At 44.0% G+C, this 17,002-nt stretch overlaps 1 protein-coding gene across 1 annotated transcript in view; it reads left to right on the top strand.

The window, feature by feature from the left end:
* LOC109936229 (stomatin-like) overlaps positions 1–14,362 on the top strand; it is a 26,536-nt gene extending 12,174 nt beyond the window's left edge. The window contains exons 4-7 of the mRNA XM_048602945.1: positions 774–856; positions 5,867–6,070; positions 8,258–8,392; positions 13,297–14,362. Coding sequence (XP_048458902.1) covers positions 774–856; positions 5,867–6,070; positions 8,258–8,392; positions 13,297–13,485 — 611 coding nt within the window. The 3' untranslated portion in view covers positions 13,486–14,362. The remainder of the gene's footprint in view (positions 1–773; positions 857–5,866; positions 6,071–8,257; positions 8,393–13,296) is intronic.
* Positions 14,363–17,002: the final 2,640 nt, after the last annotated feature.

Raw genomic sequence — 17,002 nt, 5'->3', positions numbered from 1 at the left:
TGACTCCAGACCCACCGCGGTGAGGAAAATCTGCCATCCTTACCCAGTCTGGCCTACACGTGACTCCAGAGACATAGCAATGTGATTATCTCTAAATTGCTGCCTGAAATGGCCTACAGTGCCACTCAGTTCAAGGGCAGTTGAAAGACAATCTGACCAGCTGGGTATCTCTTTCAGGAACTGGTACAGACATGATGGATTGAATGTTCTCCGGTGTTGTAAAATTCTATGAGTCTATGATTAAATCAGAATGTGCATAAAGCTGGCCTTGGCAACAGTTCCCACATTCTGTGAGAGAATAAAAAGAAGAAAAGAACAAACATGTCCTGCCCTATCTGTCCTCAGCAACCTACACTTTGCAATGGCATTTCAATTATAATCTTTATTATCAAATCCCGCCACCCCCTAAAATTATCCATATCACCCTGGTCCCGACATTCTTCCCAGACCTCGGTGTTGCTCCAATGCTGCATTCTTGCACCTACCTCCTTGATTTTATCATCAAACGATAACACCATGTCACCACCCACCGAGATCTTGAGTTCTAGAATTCCTTCTGTAAACGCCCCACTGCTCTATCTTTCTTGTGTCCTTTAAGAAAGGCTCTTAAAACCTACATTATTGATGAAGCTTTCAATCAGATTACCACATGTGACTCGATGTTAAATTTCATTTAATTTCCACTTCTAGGAAGCTCTTTGGGACATTTTGCCACATTAGAACACTTGCCATTGCTTAACTAGAAGTGTGACAATATTTATTCCTCCCTTTAGGTATTTTCTGGATTTTACCTTGTACTGATACAGTTAATCTAGTTGACTTGAGGACAGTGTCATTCTCTGTCCCACCACAAGAGGTAAGTCTCACCCGTTGATGGGAATCTATGGTAAATTCACATGAAAGAATGACAGAAATGTTAATGCAATTCTAGATATGAACTGTAAATAGAGTTACCATCCAGGACAATGTGAGCTAATTGCAGAGAAACATCTTGGTGTATTTATTGAATAAATTCTCCCCTTTGTTGAACACTGTTTTTCAATTAACTCAAAAATAATGGAGGTGGGAGGGTCTCCTTCAAGTCACACACCATCTTGATTTGAAAATATACAGCTGAAAATATACCTTTGCTGCAAAATCCTGGAATTCTCTCCCTAAAGGCATTACTGGAGGGCACCATTACAACACATGGACTGCAGTTGTTCGAGAAGACAACTCACCATCACCTTCTCAAAGGCAACTGGGGATGGGCAATAAATGCTGGCCCAGCCAGCAACGCCCACATCGTGTGATCAATTGAAGGGAAAAAGGCGGGCCAGGTCATTTGGACCAATCAATGAAAACCTCTGTTTGGAGAATCAGAGTTAATGTTTTGAGTGCCATTCGCTATTAGAACATAGAACATAGAACAGTACAGCACAGTAAAGGGCCTTCGGCCCACGATGTTGTGCCGAATTTTTACCCTAAACCTAAGGTCTATCTAACCACCACCCCTACCTTCTCCTATCATCCATATACCTATCTAACAACCGCTTAAATGCCCCTAATGAGGCCGACTCCACTACCCTCTCCGGCAATGCATTCCATACCCCTACTACTATCTGAGTAAAGAACCTACCTCTGACGTCTCCCCTATATCCACCTCAGGTTAAAACTATGCCCCCTCATAATAGCTAGCTCCACCCTATTCTGACTCTATAACTAACATTCTCCATTTTTTGAATGGTTGTGGTAGGTTTGATTGGTAGGGTAAGTGTAGTTGGTCCTGTTGGGTGACTAACGTGGTTTGGGGTTGTGAGCATTTAGGCCATGTAGAGGGAGTGAGGTCAGACTAGATTGGAAGCAATTTTTTTGTTTTATTCATACGCGAGATGAGGGTGTCGCTTGCTAGGACAGCATTTATTGCCCATCCCTTATTTCCCAGAGGGTAGTTAAGGGTCATTCTCATTGCTTGAGTCACATGTAGGCCAGACCAGGAAAGGATATAATTTCCTTCTCTAAAGTACATTAACGAGCCATATGGACTTTTCCCAAAAATCAACAGTGTTTCACTGTTATCATCAGATTCTTAATTCTAGATTTTTATTGAATTCAAATTCCACCATCTGCCATGGCAGGATTCGAACCAGATCCCCAGTGTCTGGCGATAATACCACGAGGCCATTGCCTCCACTCATGAAGGGACAAAGACCAAAAGGATACAGGAAGTTAAGGGTTGGTTCAATGAAGGTTTTCAGGATCATGAAGAGTTATAGTAAAGAAGTGGTGAGTAACCAAAGAATTTAGAGTGGTCAGCAAAGGAAACTAAGAAAAATAAAATTATATAACCAGTTGTTATGGGTTGGAAGGTGAGGGAAGCTGGTTCAAATCTGACTTTCTAAAGAGCCTTGAAGAAGGAATATTTACTGGGAACAGAAAGAGGTGCTAATTGGGTATGCCTTTCAAACAGCCACATACAAACAGGATGGGTGAATTAATCATCTTTCTGTATCATTTTATGGTGGGATCAAAGCCGCTCCCACCAGACACCATCACACCTGATGTTGCCCTGATCGTGTGAGAGGTGTGGAGCTGGGTGAGATGGCCATCCTGAGCAGGCGAATCACAGTCTGCCTTTCCATAACCCACAACATCAAGTCTAATTGAAGCCCCAAACTGCTGCTGCTGTACCTGAAAGAAGACGGTCCAGGCATAGGCCCATGAATTTTTATTCATTTGTTGCTTAGACTGTAGCTGTCAACATTGGGATAGACTTTTATTGGCTGATCCTGTAGGACCTTAAGGAGGTGAGGGCCTCATGGTCTTTTGTGAACCACTACAGTTTGCAAGGAGAATGTGCTCCCACTGTGCAGTTGAATAGGGAGTAGCAGGCTATTAATCCTGTGATAGTGTGATAGTGTGATAGTGTGATATTGGGGCTCGGACGACACATGACAGAAATTGGGAGTTGCTGATACTGCCATGTGCTTCTTTTTGTTTGAGTCTAGCAATCTGTTATTATACTCCTCTGGAGCAGGTGGAATCTAAACACAGGTCATCTGTTCCAGAGGTAGAGACACTGACACTACACCACAAGAGCCCTTTTCCCATGTGCTTCTTGTCCTAATCCTTTCAGGCCACAGGTTTTGATGGTGCTGTCTTGGTGAGTTGTTGCAATTTATTGTGTAGATGGTACACAAGTGCCAGAGGCCATTCGTCCCATTGTTTCTGTGCTGGTGGAATGTCAAACATCCCACTGAACTGCTCGCCCGCTGTCTCTCACTCCCTCCCCTGAGCCGTGTATCTTCCTGTGCCTCAATCTTTATGCCCTTGATGTCACAGTAAGGTATCCGTGCAGTGCTAACACTGATGACCCTGAATCAGAAGGTTGATGGTTCAATCCCATTCTACGACATTTAGCCCAAAATCCAGGGTGACACACCTGACATTGGAGTCACAGCCTTTTTTGGATGAAACATCAAACTGAGGTCCCGCTGCCCTGTCAGGTCAGAACCCTTAATACTGGTACAAAGTGGAACATCTGAGCACCCAGTGCTTGACACAGATCCTATCTGTTGGAATCACATGGCATCAGTGGTCCCTCGCAAAGGACGCTGATCTCTTTCACTCTCAGGGTGAGTCCATAGGTGGCCATACAAGGTAGCTTCCAGGAGTTATGCTGTATGTATATGTTTATTTATCACCACTTCAAAACAGAGTATCTTCCAGAGTTGTATTTAATCCTCAGCCAGCATCATTAAGAAGCAGATTATCCAATTGTTTATAACAGTGCTGTTTGTGGGAGCTTCCTATCCATATATTGACTGCTGTATCACTTTAATTTACAACAATGACTGCACTTCAAATGGCTTTAAAGCACTTTGGAGTGTTTTTGAAATTATGAAATGTGCTTTAAGAATTGAATTCTATCAGTTTTGCCATAATGTCCTTACCCCAGATATATTTGAAAGTGCCCTGCCTCAATAAGTTAATTTAGAAATGCAGTCACAACAGCAATGACATGCATGAATAGTTAATTTATTTTTCTTGTGGAAGGATGTTGACATTGAAGAACTTAACATACTTTTTGAAATGTTACCACAGGAACATTTACAAATACCTCAGAGGGGATTTGTTAATCCCGGGTTAGAAAATTATAGGTTGACATTAAAAACTGCTGATAATTAAACAATAGTCATAACTAAGCCAGTTTACTGGCTTTCATTTCATAGTACTTATCAGTGACTTTAATAACAGTTATTAAAAGTAATATTTACAACCACAGAACGTGACCTGAACAGCAAGCTATCAAGCAATTTCCCTGACAGGAGATTATCTTAATACATCTTTGTCTGTTTTCTTTGAGCTTCTAGTTATAAAAAAACACTAACTTTCTTTTATAGTGTCTAATCTGAACAGGTCTATCCACATAAATACTGTCTCACAAAGAGCAGATCAGAGGCTAGGATTACTGCAGTGAGTAACTCACTTCCTGACTCCCAAAGTCTGTCCACCGTCTTCAAGGCTCAAGTGAGGACTGTGATGGAATACTCCCCACTTGCCTGGATGGGTGCAGCTCCAACACTCAAGAAGCTTGACACTATCCAGGACAAAGCAGCCCCCACTTGATTGGCACCACATCCACAAACATTCACTCCATCCACCAATGACGCTCAGTAGCAGCAGTGTGTACTACCTACAAGACGCACTGCAGAAATTCACCAAAGATCCTTAGAGAGCACCTTCCAAACCCATGACCACTTCCATCTAGAATAGCAAGGGCAGCACATACATAGGAACACTAGCCTCTGCAAGTTCCCCTCCAAGCCATTCACTATCCTGACTTGGAAATATATTGCCGATCCTTTAGTGTCACTGGTTCAGAATCCTGAAATTCACTCCCTTAGGGCATTGTGGGTTGATCAAAACACACAGACTATAGTGGTTCAAGAAGGCAGCTCACCTTCTCAATGGCAATTAGGAACAGGCAATAAATGCTGGCCCAGGCAGCAAAGCTATGGCGCATGAATCAAGTTGACAGAAGTACACCACTCCTGAATAAAGGATCATGTTGCTGAAGCTGTTCGTCTTGGTGTTTCAGGACAAATGCAAGAATGCCAAATTTCAAACAATCACAACAATTGATACTGGAGGAGAAAAGGTGCTGGTTGGTGTGTAACTCAACTTTGATTGGCTGAGATGTTGCCATGGAGAAAACAATAGGGAACTATAGGTTCCCCAAGCACCTGGGTGATTCACAAAAGAATGAACACACTCCTTTACTTTGCGGCAAACAGTGCTCTGTGTACATAGGAGCAAAAACAGAAATTGCTGGAAAGGCTCAGTAGGCCTGGCAGCATCTATGGTAAGAAATCAGAGTTAACGATTTGGGTCGATTGACCCTTCCTCAGAACTGAAGGTTGCTATGGAACAGTTGATTTTTTAATGTAAAAAAAAAGGTAGGGGGAGGGGATAAGGACTAAATGATAGGTGGAGATAGAGCTCAAAGAGAGAGGAAAACAGTTAGACAGACAAAGGAGTGGATAACGAATGAATAGCTATTAAAAGGGACAATTAGTGGCTAACAATGGGTTGTGTGTAATAGCAGACCATGTGACAACAAGGCCTGGTTTATGGGGGTTGGGGTAAGGACATGGGAGAAGGTGCCTCAAGCTCTAATATTGTTGAACTCAATATTGAGTCCAGAAGGCTGTAGAGTTCCCAGGAACAAAAGGTGTAGGTGTGCTGCTTTCAACAAATGTTCATGAGCCATAAAGTCGAGTTGTTTATTGCATATCTTATCACGTTTACACCTACCTTTTAGCTCTAGGTGCAGTTATCTGTTGTTGTTAATACAGTTAACCCATTTAATAGGCTTTATCTGCAGGTATTAACGAAAGACTCTGTCACGATAATGGTGGATGCTATTGTCTACTATCGTGTCTTCGATCCTGTGATGTCAGTCATCAGTGTAATCAATGTGGACAGTGTTACTCACCTGCTGGCCCAGACAACATTGCGGAACATTCTGGGCACCAAGAGCCTGTCAGACGTTCTTTCTGATCGGGAACACATGGCACAGGAGATGGAGGTAGACCAACAGCATGGAAATAAATTACATCTCATCAACAGTTACACTTAATCAAAAGAATCAAACTCAACTAACCTTACTACAAGTTTCTTGATCCATAATACATACCATCCTCAGTGCAAAACTCTTAGGTAAAACACTGCCTTCATAATACGGTTCACCCTCAGTAAAGTGACACAAAGCTGGGTGGGAGGGTGAGCTGTGAGGAGGATGCAGAAAAGCTCCAGTGTGATTTGGACGAATCATGGCAAATGAAGTATTATGTAGGTAACTGTGAGGTTACCCATTTTGGTAGCAAAATCAGGAAGGCAGATTATTATCCAAATGGTGATAGATTAGGAAAAGGGGAGCTTCAGTGGGATCTGGGTGTCCTTGTACACCAGTCACTGAAAGTAAGCATGCAGGGGAAGCAGATGGTGAAGAAGGCAAATGGGATGTTGGCCTTCATAGCGAGAGGATGTCTTACTGCAATTGTACACGGCCTTTCTAAGATGGCACCTGGAATGTTGTGTACGGTTCTGGTCTCCCTATCTGAGAAAGGATCTTCTAGCTCTGGATGGAGTGCAACAGACATTTGGCAGACTGACATCTGAAAAGAAGCTGGATTAGTTTGGGCTATTTTAATGGGATTTAAAATAATAAGGGGGATCTCAAAGAAGCCAATAAAATTCTAACAGGACTATACAGGGGAAAGGCAGGAGAATGTTCCAGTACCTGTCCTGAACAGTCCTGAACCCAGAGTTACAGGCTAAGGATACAGGGTAGGCCATTTAGGACTGAGAGGAGGAGAAATTTCTTCATCCAGAGAGTGATGGGACTGTGGAATTCACTGCCACAGAAAGCAATTGAGGCAAAAACATTGAATGTTTCAAGAAGGAATTGGAATTTGGTCATAAGGCTAAAGCGATCAAAGGGAGAAAGCAGTAACAGGGAACTGAGTTGGATGATCAGCCATGATGGCATTGAATGGCGGAACAGGCTGGAAGGGCTGAATGGCCTTCTCCTGCTCCTAGTTTTTTTCAATGGAAAAGGCTCTCAGTTTATCTGTTGCTGACCTCATTCTCAATAAAGGCTAAACAGTGCCGGGTTGGGGGGGAGTGAATTCAGTTGCATGGAAAATTATGGAAAAAGTTAAGGGAGAGGGGGTCGGCTGAAGAGAAATGATTAAAGTTTCCAAAAAAATCAATGGAAATGACCAGAAATCTAACTTCATGCACAGCAGATAAGGGGGCAACTATGAGAAGTGGAGCAGTCAATGCAGGACTGGGAGTATTGTACTTAAAGCATGCACTATACAAAACAAGGTAAATGAGCTTGGAGCGCATAATGAAATTGGTAGGTACGATTTTGTGGGTATCACAGAGATGTGGTTGCAAGGGGATCAGGGCTGGGAACTAAATATCCAATGATACACATCCTATCGAAAGGATGGGCAGTTGGACAGAAGGGGGCAGAGCTGCCTTGTTAATAAGAAATTAAATTAAGTTGATAGGAAGAATTGATATCAACTCGGAAGGCGTAGAATCTGTGTGGGTAGAGTTGAGGAACCAGAAAGGAAGAAAGGACCCTGATGGGAGTTACGTACTGGTTTCCAAACAGTAGTCAGCATGTGGGGAAGAAAATAAATCAGGAAATGGAAAAGGCATGTAAGAAAGGCACTATTACAGAAATCATGGGGGACTTTAATATGAGGGTAGACTAGGAAAATCAGGTTGGTAGCAGATCCTAAGAAAAGGAATTCATGGAATGTCTACAAGATTTTTTTTGGAGCAGCTCGTGGTAGAGCCCATGAGGGAACAGGCAATTCTGAATTTGGTGATGTGTAATGAGGCAGACTTGATTAGGGAGCTTAAGGTAAGGAACCCCTAGTGGGCAGTGATCAAAATATGATAGAATTCATCGTGCAGTTTGAGGGGGAGAAGCTGGAGTCAGATGTAATGTACTCCTCCTCCTATATTCCTATGATCCTAACATCGGTTTCTCATGCCTAACAGTGTTGGACTCCACCCTTATTATAAGGTTCTCAGTAGCCACACTACAGATACTCGTGGGTACTCAGTATAAGACTTAGACATGTAACGCTGTCTGAACCTCAGTATAAAGCTCTCAGATTGTTGTGTAACCCAGTGCAGCTGTTGTACCGCACCTTTGTGTTCTGATTATCTTGTCCTTGTCCCCCACCCTCAGCATCTTCTGTTCGATGCATCGAAGGGATGGGGGATTAAGGTTGAGCGAGTGGAATTTAAAGACGTCAGACTGCCGGTGGTTTTGCAAAGAGCGATGGCAGCCGAGGCTGAAGCTGTGAGGGATGCCAAAGCCAAGGTAAGTTGGTGCGAGACCTGCTCAATCACATGTTGGAAATGTGATGGGATAATCAGGCTGGTTTTCATCTCTGGACAAATTCAGTAAGGATGAGCAAAATAGGAGCAGGAGGAGGCCATTTGGCTCTTTCATTTAATAATCTCATGGTTCCTCTGAGTGTGGCCTTAACTCCAAATTCCTGCCTGGCCTCCAAATGCTCCTTGGCTCCCTTTTGAATTGAAGACAATCTAAGCAAAGATCATCAATTTTGCAGCCCCTCTCTCCCAGCTTGTTTCAATTGAATGTAATTCTGGAGTTTTCAGTCCACGACCTCCTCCCTTCAATTCCCTTACCCTCAGTGGTTGCCCTCCAACATGCAAACTCAGATGAGGGAGCCCTGTCCCACAGCAGCTGGGTGTGAATACACTCCTGAGTGATTCAGTTGCCTCTTCAATTCCAACTCCGATGTTATTGTAACTGATGAACAATAGTGGTGGAAGAAAATTTTTTTAATACGTTCTCCTCCGTTGCATTTTGAGTGCTGTGGAACTATCTCCACAAGGAAAGAGGAGGCAAAGGACTAGTGGCATTATTGCTGGACAAACTCAGCTAATGTTCTGGGGACCTGAGTTTGAATCCAGATGATGGAATTTGAATTCAATTAAAAATATCAGGAATGAAGAATCTAATGATGATCCTGAAACCATTTAAAATTGCTGGAACAACCCGCCTGGGAAAATTAAGTCCTTTAGGGAACCTCGCCTACTCTGGCCTACATGTGACTCCAGAGCCACAGCAATCTCTTCTCTCAGAGGGCTGTGAGTCTTTGGAACTCCTTGCCACAGAGAGCTGTGAGGGCAGAGTCCTTGTGTATATTTAAGGCAGAGATAGATTCTTGATCAGTTGAGGAATCAAGGGTTATGGGGACAGGGTAGGAAAGTGGATGTGAGGAATGTCAGATCAGCTCAAGGGGCCGAACGGCCTATTGCTGTTCCTTTTATTTTAAGGTCTTATAGCAACTGCCTCTCGACTGCCCTTTGAAATGGTTGAGTAAGTCACTCATCTCATCACCACCTTACCAAGGGCAACCAGAAATGGGCAATAAATGTTGGCCAGCCTCCGATGCCCATGTCCCACGAGTGAATAATTGGGGAGTCGATGGCCTAGTGGCATTATCGCTGGACTGTTAATCCAGACACCCAGATAACGTTCTGGGGACCCAAGTTCAAATCCTGCCACGGCGGGTAATTGAATTTAAATTCAATAAATATCTGGAATTAAGAATCTAACGATGACCGTGAATCCATTGCCGATTGTCAGAAAAACCCATCTGGTTCACTAATGTCCTTTAGGGAAGGAAACTGCCATCCTTACCTGGTCTGGTCTACATGTGACTCCAGACCCACAGCAATGTGGTTGACTCTTAACTGCCCCCTGGGCAATTAGGGATGGGCAATAAATGCTGCCTGGCCAGCGACAGCCTCATCCCATGAATGAATAAAAGAGAATTTTAAAAAATTCTGGGTTTTGAGGGCTGTCGTCGGGGGTTGATGTACCTGGCTATTGTTCCCTAAATCTGGTGCCAACACTATCTTTACCTGCCCGATTGAACTACCATGTCTGGGAGCGGGTAGAGATCAGCTTTGTGTCACCTCCTGCGAAAGCGTACCTTCCTGGCCTTCATGATTAAGTGCCATATCCCTCTGGACACCTATTCAGCCAGAATCAATGCTAGTCTTATGTGGTCTTCTCTCATTCGCATTGGAATAGTTGCAGTGCCAATTTGACAGAATGCTACTGAAGCTAAGGGCATTAAATAATGAGTGCAGGGTATATAAATGTGGCAGGCATTTCACCCATGATTGACTGAATGTCAAAAATGTTTAAAAGCATCCGATACATGAGAAAATAAATCTGAAGAAGGGTCCAGACCCGAAACGTCAGCTTTCCTGCTCCTTTGACGCTGCTTGGCCTGCTGTGTTCATCCAGCTCTGCACCTTGTTATCTCAGACTCCAGCATCGGCAATTCCTACTATCTCCAATACATGAGAAACTTGTTTTCCCTGATAGGAAACGTCAGAGTCGGAGCATATTAAAATTATATTAAAGTGGTGGTGACCATTTCCCATCTCCTCGGATACATGTTTGCAACACAGTGCTCAAACCTGTTCTTAAGCCTCCTCTAGTGTGACATGGAAGCCTAGCTCAAGTGTAGCAGCCCCTGCTACATTTACGGCTGAGATGCACCTTTCTCTAGCCTCTGTTTGCTCTGCAGCCTCTTCTCAGGGAGCTAAAGATATCATTCGTTCTCACCTTTTCCCTATGCCCTTCTAAACAGTCTGCCTCCAGAGGGCGTGACCCTCATTGATGGTCCCCCTCCCATTGTTAGTCATCCAGTTTGACGTTGACAGATGTTCAAACTTGAGCTAAGTCATTTAGGAGAGAAATGTTGCAGCAATTTCTGACACAACTGTTTGTGGAAATTGAAAATTCTTGCCCCCTGCTATGGGGTTCTGAATGCTGGGGTTTGTTGGACCTTTTGTGAATGACTGATTGGGATCAGTGGCTGACTGGAGATGGAGGCTGTTTCATTATATACTGAAAGCACATATAAAGGGAGTCAGCTTAGAATGGGAGCACAAGATGTCCTTGAATATCCTTCACCTTTACCATGAGTGGTAGGCGGCACAGGGGTTGGGGTACATCATAACTCCATGGAATGTCATTTTCACTTAAATTGATACTGTTTTTAATTCCAGTGCCCCTTTAAGGGGCTATTGCCTGATTAATTTGGCCTAATTTCATTCGGCTGTTTTGTATTGGTTGAATAAAATAGCATGAAGAGAGTACACTCCTTCGAAGCATCAAGAATTTGGCATAGATTGTGTTGCATACAACATTCCTGTGCAATAAATGCATTTATGATAGTTTGTGGATTCCTCAGCCACCTGTATTTTCTGTGGCCTAGAACAAGCAGCCTGTGAGCTATGTGTGCATGGGCTGTAGCCCCTGGTTTCTTTCTTGAGCAGCTTCCTCTTTAGACTTTATTTGTACTTAATATCTGCACTCCAGATCTTTGCTCATCCATCTAGAGGGAGATGGGCGAGTTGGAGAGCCCCGTCATGAGTCTGCTCCTGGGCCTGTCCTCGGTGAATGTCAGGAGGTACATGCAGGAGGCTGTTGAAGGGTCTGCTGCATACTACTGCCTGCCTCTTTTCCATGGTTATGTCCATGCCTGGTGTCATGGACGAGACCAGACCCCCTCAAAATGTACTAAGAAGATAGCCTAGACCCTAATTTTTTTTATCTTAAAGGTAAATGCGAGGTGCTGTGCTCCAGATGCAATTTGATTGGTCAAACTACTCGACGTTAAGCAAAACACAATTTATTCAAACAATATAGTTAAAATACAATGAAAGAAAGAAGGCATTGGTATAACAACTCTATTGGAAAATTTAACAGAATAATAGATACAGTAACTATTACTAGTTAATTGTTCCAATATAGTAACATCCCATAAACACGCCTTGGCAAAAGGAAAATTCAGAAAACAGATTATCTCACCCAAAATGTCAGCTTTCCTGCTCCTCTGATGCTGCCTGGCCTGCTGTGTTCCTCCAGCTCCACACTGTGTTGTCTCACATGCAGTTCTCCAATCCAAGAGGAAAGAACATCAAAAAATGATTCTGAGAGAGAGTGTGTAGAAGCCACAAGAGATTCACTGCCTTCCAACCCTGCTCAGAACCCAGCAACTACTGCTGAAGGCTAACTAAACATCCCTGGTTCTGTGAGAGCTCAATCTCACCCATTCAGGCTGCTTCTATTGTTCCAACTTTTAAAAAAGGCACCCAAGGCTTCATAAGTTATTTATCTTCTCGTGGATGCTCCACACCTGTCCCCCAATCATTCTCTAAAAGAAGCCAAGACAAAATACACATCTTAAAGCCACAGTATCATTACACTGGGTATCCAAGACAGGACAGCATGCAATGTCTACTGATTACCTTGAAGTCTTTCCCAATTGGTGGGCACCACAGGGATTAGAGTATATCACCAGGCTTTGAAAGTGTATTTTGACAATTAATTTTTGTTACAATGCCTCTATAGTCCTTTAAGTTAATTGGTTAATTTGCTCTTGTAGTAGTCACCAAAGTCCTAGAGGATTCCTCTCTCATTGGAGAGACATCTGCTGAGAGATTTGTTTTTTCTGAGGGTCGTCATGTGTCAGGTGAGGGTTGAGTTTAAGAAAGTGGGACCTGCCTGGTAACCTCAGCCGGTGTGGGAAAAGAACCCACGCTGTAGGCATCACTCTGCATCACAAACCAGCCTTCCAGCCAATCAAATCCCCTCATCTGTTCTATTGGATTGCAACTGAGTATGAAAAGGGACTGTTAGTCTTTTACTATTTTAATTACGGCATCCCTTAACGGTACTGTTTTTAGTTAATTTGCTTATTTTATTTGCTCAAAAAGACATACAAAATAGAAGACCAGCCTCCTCAAGGACTGTCAACTCATGAGTGAATGTCTTTGTTCTTTACTTGTTAAATCAAAAGTGTATAAAAGAGTGCCAGGGGCTGTCTTGTGGTGCAGAGGTAGTGTCCCCAACCCTGGACTGAGACACCTGGGTTCAAGTCCCACCTGCTCCAGAGGTGTGTAATTGCATCTCCAAAAACAGGTTGGAGAAAACAGAAACAAAGGTGAAAACGAAAAAAAAGTGTCAACAGGGCTGTTGTGATGCAGTGATAGTGCCCTTGCCTCTCAGCCAGGAGGCCTGCCTCTGAATCTGTTGGTTAGAAAGTGTCTATAAAATGCATCAGTTAGGAGACTGGGTAACAGAGATGTGTAAGGCTGCCCCCTGTGAATAGACATACTGTCAAGGAGAAGGATTGTCTCTTGTTTCAGACTTGACCATCTGTTTGACAGGTGATTGCTGCAGAAGGTGAGTTGAATGCCTCCCGTGCTCTCAAAGATGCAGCCACAGTGATGTCAATGAGTCCAAGCGCCTTGCAGCTGCGTTACCTCCAGACACTCTCCGAGGTTGCTTCGGAGCGAAACTCCACCATCATGTTCCCGGTGCCGATCAACATGGCATTAGCCTTCTCGAGGAGCTGAAGCGGCCTGGTGGCAATGGGAAGGCATTCTTTCTGAACACCGTGTTGTAATTGAGCTGCGGTGCAAGTCATGTGAAAAGCTCACCTGAGTGGACTGTTCGAGAAGTCTACACCATTAGATGTTGTTCGTTCATATAGGCTTACCATGCACTCTGTGCAAAGAGACCAGCCTTTTATGGCTCTTCTCCTTCGCAGATACCTCTTAAATTTTGTGGTCTGTCTCCCTATTTTCTCTCTGGGTGTCCATTCATGTGCTAATTGGCTGCAGAACGTAATATGTAAAACCTTTCTACAGAATAATTTTTTCTTGATTTAAGTGAGGAAGATAGCGTTGCCTGCCAGGTTTTATTAGGTAACAAGAAGGTGAAAGATCCTTACAGTACAGAGCTACCAAGCCCTAGAGAAGTATTTGGCTTCCAATTGGCAATGAACAAGAGTTAAATAAAGCCATCAGGTTTGGGCAATGCTTATAAAATTTACATTTAAGTCCAGGCATGGGTTTTGTGGTGGAAGAAAAGATGATCAGAGGTGAGTAAAAGCATCTATGGATAGAAAGAAGGAAACAGTAAAATTGTCACTTCCTTATGCCTCTGAACTGTAATTTTCTTTCATCCAAAACACTAGTTAGGACTTGACAAAAAGTGAGAAAAAAGGACTAATCAGAACACACATATGGAAGTTTTGAGGTAGCATTTCTGCTCTCACACCTCTCATTACGTGCAAAGCAGCATCGAAACAGCTTGAATTGTTGCTTATTCTCAGAGTGCATGCTACATGTGCGATGAACAAGTTATCAGCTTTTGCCAAGTGTGCATGTGACTAACTTCACCTCTGTGAGCCTTTTGACTTGAACCACGTTCTGTTTGTTTCAGCTACATCAGACATTTCATCTTGTTTTTTAAAGGTTTGTTGAATATTGTATTTTTTTTTAATGCTCAACATTAAAACATTTCTAAACAAAGTTCTAAAGATATTTGTGGTCCATTCTCACACTATTCAAGTCCACGTTTAATCCCAAGGGTTCCCCATTTTTCCAAAGGCCTTGACTTCTGGGCAGATTCCTGGTGTCCTTTTCCAGTGTTTGGCAGTGGGTGCGTGCTCGGGGTGGGGGGGGTTCTTAGCCCAGAAGGAGGAAATTTGTCACAGCTGTTCCAGAACATTCTAACAGAAGGCAGACTGCAGCAGAATCATCATCACTGCTCCCATAAACAGGGATGCCCAACCAAAGTGGAGCAGAAAATTCCAAAGGAGAAAAAGAGGATTTTTCAGTTTTCGGGTCTTAAGCCAATTTGGAGGGCGAGGTATTGACAAACCCTGCATTTGCACTTCAAAGAAATGGCAGTTTCTTCAAGCTCTTCCAAAATGCAGATATGATATTGCTCCTTGACACTTCATACACTTGAGGTGATACTATCTGGAGATGTCGGTTCAATCTCACTGTGGCAAAAGGTTGAAATTTGAATTCAATGAAAAAAACCTGGAATTAAGTAGCTCACCTAATGGCAGCCAAGTTGCTGTTGGCAATTGATGTAAAAATCCATCTGGTTCACTCATGTCCCTCAGGGAAGGAAATCTGCCATCTTCAACCAGTCTGGCCTACACGTGACGCCAGACCCTCAGTGTGGTTAACTCATACTGGCCTCTGGGTAATTAGCGTTGGGCAATAAATATTGTCCTAACCAAAGATGTTCACATCCCATAACAGATGTAATCTTCTTAAGGGAATGGCCTCTGGGAATCAAGTAACCATCCACATAACAATAAGGATGGCACAGTGTTAATCACCCGAGATCTGGGTTCAAGTCCCACCTACTCCAGAAGTGTGTCATAACATCTCTGAAAAGGTTAATTAAAAGAAAAAAATCTATACTGATATCTCAGTTTTGATATTGATGAAGGTCCCATTCAGTGTACAAACAACCCAGCAAAAGATCCCTGGAAAACTGGTTAGGGAGTTAGAAGTGTCAGTTGAAATTATGTTGTGGTTTACCCACCGTCTGGTACATATGAGACAATTTGTGAACCTATATCAAGTCCTTAAGAAGATCTGTCAACGTGGATGTGCTTGAGTCATTTGAATCAAAACATGTGCAGCCATGGGAATTTCATGGAGTATCCTGAATATTTCTTGATGGCTGTTCTGTCTGGTGGACCACCATCCTCATTGTTTGCAGGCCTGTGCCTCATCAAAATCCCAGTTTTAATACAGCAGCATCATGGTAATCCCTTGGTATTCCGTACTCGTCTGGACATTGAATTCTTTTTCTGCCACCTCAGCCTCCACGCCTTTGACCGGGAGTATAACCCACCCTCTGCTGACCCCTTCTCCCACCCCCAACAAGCCTCATCCTCCCGGACACCTCCCCAAGGCCTCCTATCCTCCCTCACACTCTTCATGTGCAACCGCTGTCTCCATATTGATCACCTCAACCTCTCCACCCCTCTCACTCACTCCAACCTCTCCCCATTGGCACATGCAGCCCTCCGCTCCCTCTGCTCCAACCCCAACTTCACCATCAAAGCTGCCAATAAAGCAGCAATGGTATGGCTTACTAACCTCTACATCGCTGAGGCTAGGTGCCAACTCTCTGACACCTCTTCTTACCACCCCCCTTGATTATGACTCCACCCCTGATCACCAAACCATCATTTCTCAGACTATCAATATCCTCATCACCTCAGGAGACCACCCATCCACAGCTTCCAACTTCATCATTCCCCAACCCTGCACCACCTGTTTCTATCTCTTTCCCACATTCCACAAACCTGACAGATCTGGTTGACCTGAGATAGTAGGAACTGCAGATGCTGGAGAATCCGAGACAACAAGGTGCAGGGCTGGATGAACACAGCAGGCCAAGCAGCATCATAGGAGCAGAGAGGCTGACGTTTCGGGCCTAGACCCTTCATCAGAAAAGGGGGAGGGGAAGGGTGTTTTGAAATAAATAGGGAGAGAGTGGGAGGCGGATAGAAGAGGGATAGAGGAGAGGATAGGTGTAGAGGAAACAAACAGGTCGAAGAGGTGGGGATGGAGCCAGGAAAGGTGAGTGTAGGTAGGGAGTTAGGAAGGGGATAGGTCAGTCCAGGGAGGACGGACAGGTCAAGGGGGTGGGATGAGGTTGGTCGGTAGGAGATGGAGGTGCGGCTTGAGGTGGGAGGAGGGGATAGGTGGGAGGAAGAACAGGTTAGGGAGGCAGGGACGAGCTGGACTGGTTTTGGGATGCGGTGGGGGGAGGGGAGATTTTGAAACTTGTGAAATCCACATTGATACCATTGGGCTGCAGGGTTCCCAAGCGGAATATGAGTTGCTGTTCCTGCAACCTTCGGGTGGCATCGTTGTGGCACTGCAGGAGGCCTAGGATGGACATGTCGTCTGAGGAATGGGAGGGGGAGTTGAAATGGTTCGCGACTGGGAGGTGCAGTTGTTTGTTGCGAACCGAGCGTAGGTGTTCTGCAAAGCGGTCCCCGAGTCTCCGCTTGGTTTCCCCGATGTAGAGGAAGCCACACCGGGTACAGCG

This window comes from Rhincodon typus, chromosome 11, assembly GCF_021869965.1.
Source record: "Rhincodon typus isolate 14 chromosome 11, sRhiTyp1.1, whole genome shotgun sequence".
In the NCBI taxonomy this organism is placed as follows: Eukaryota; Metazoa; Chordata; class Chondrichthyes; order Orectolobiformes; family Rhincodontidae; genus Rhincodon; species Rhincodon typus.
The sequence above is the reverse complement of the archived record's forward strand: the minus strand, read 5'-3'. Positions and strand labels throughout refer to the sequence as shown.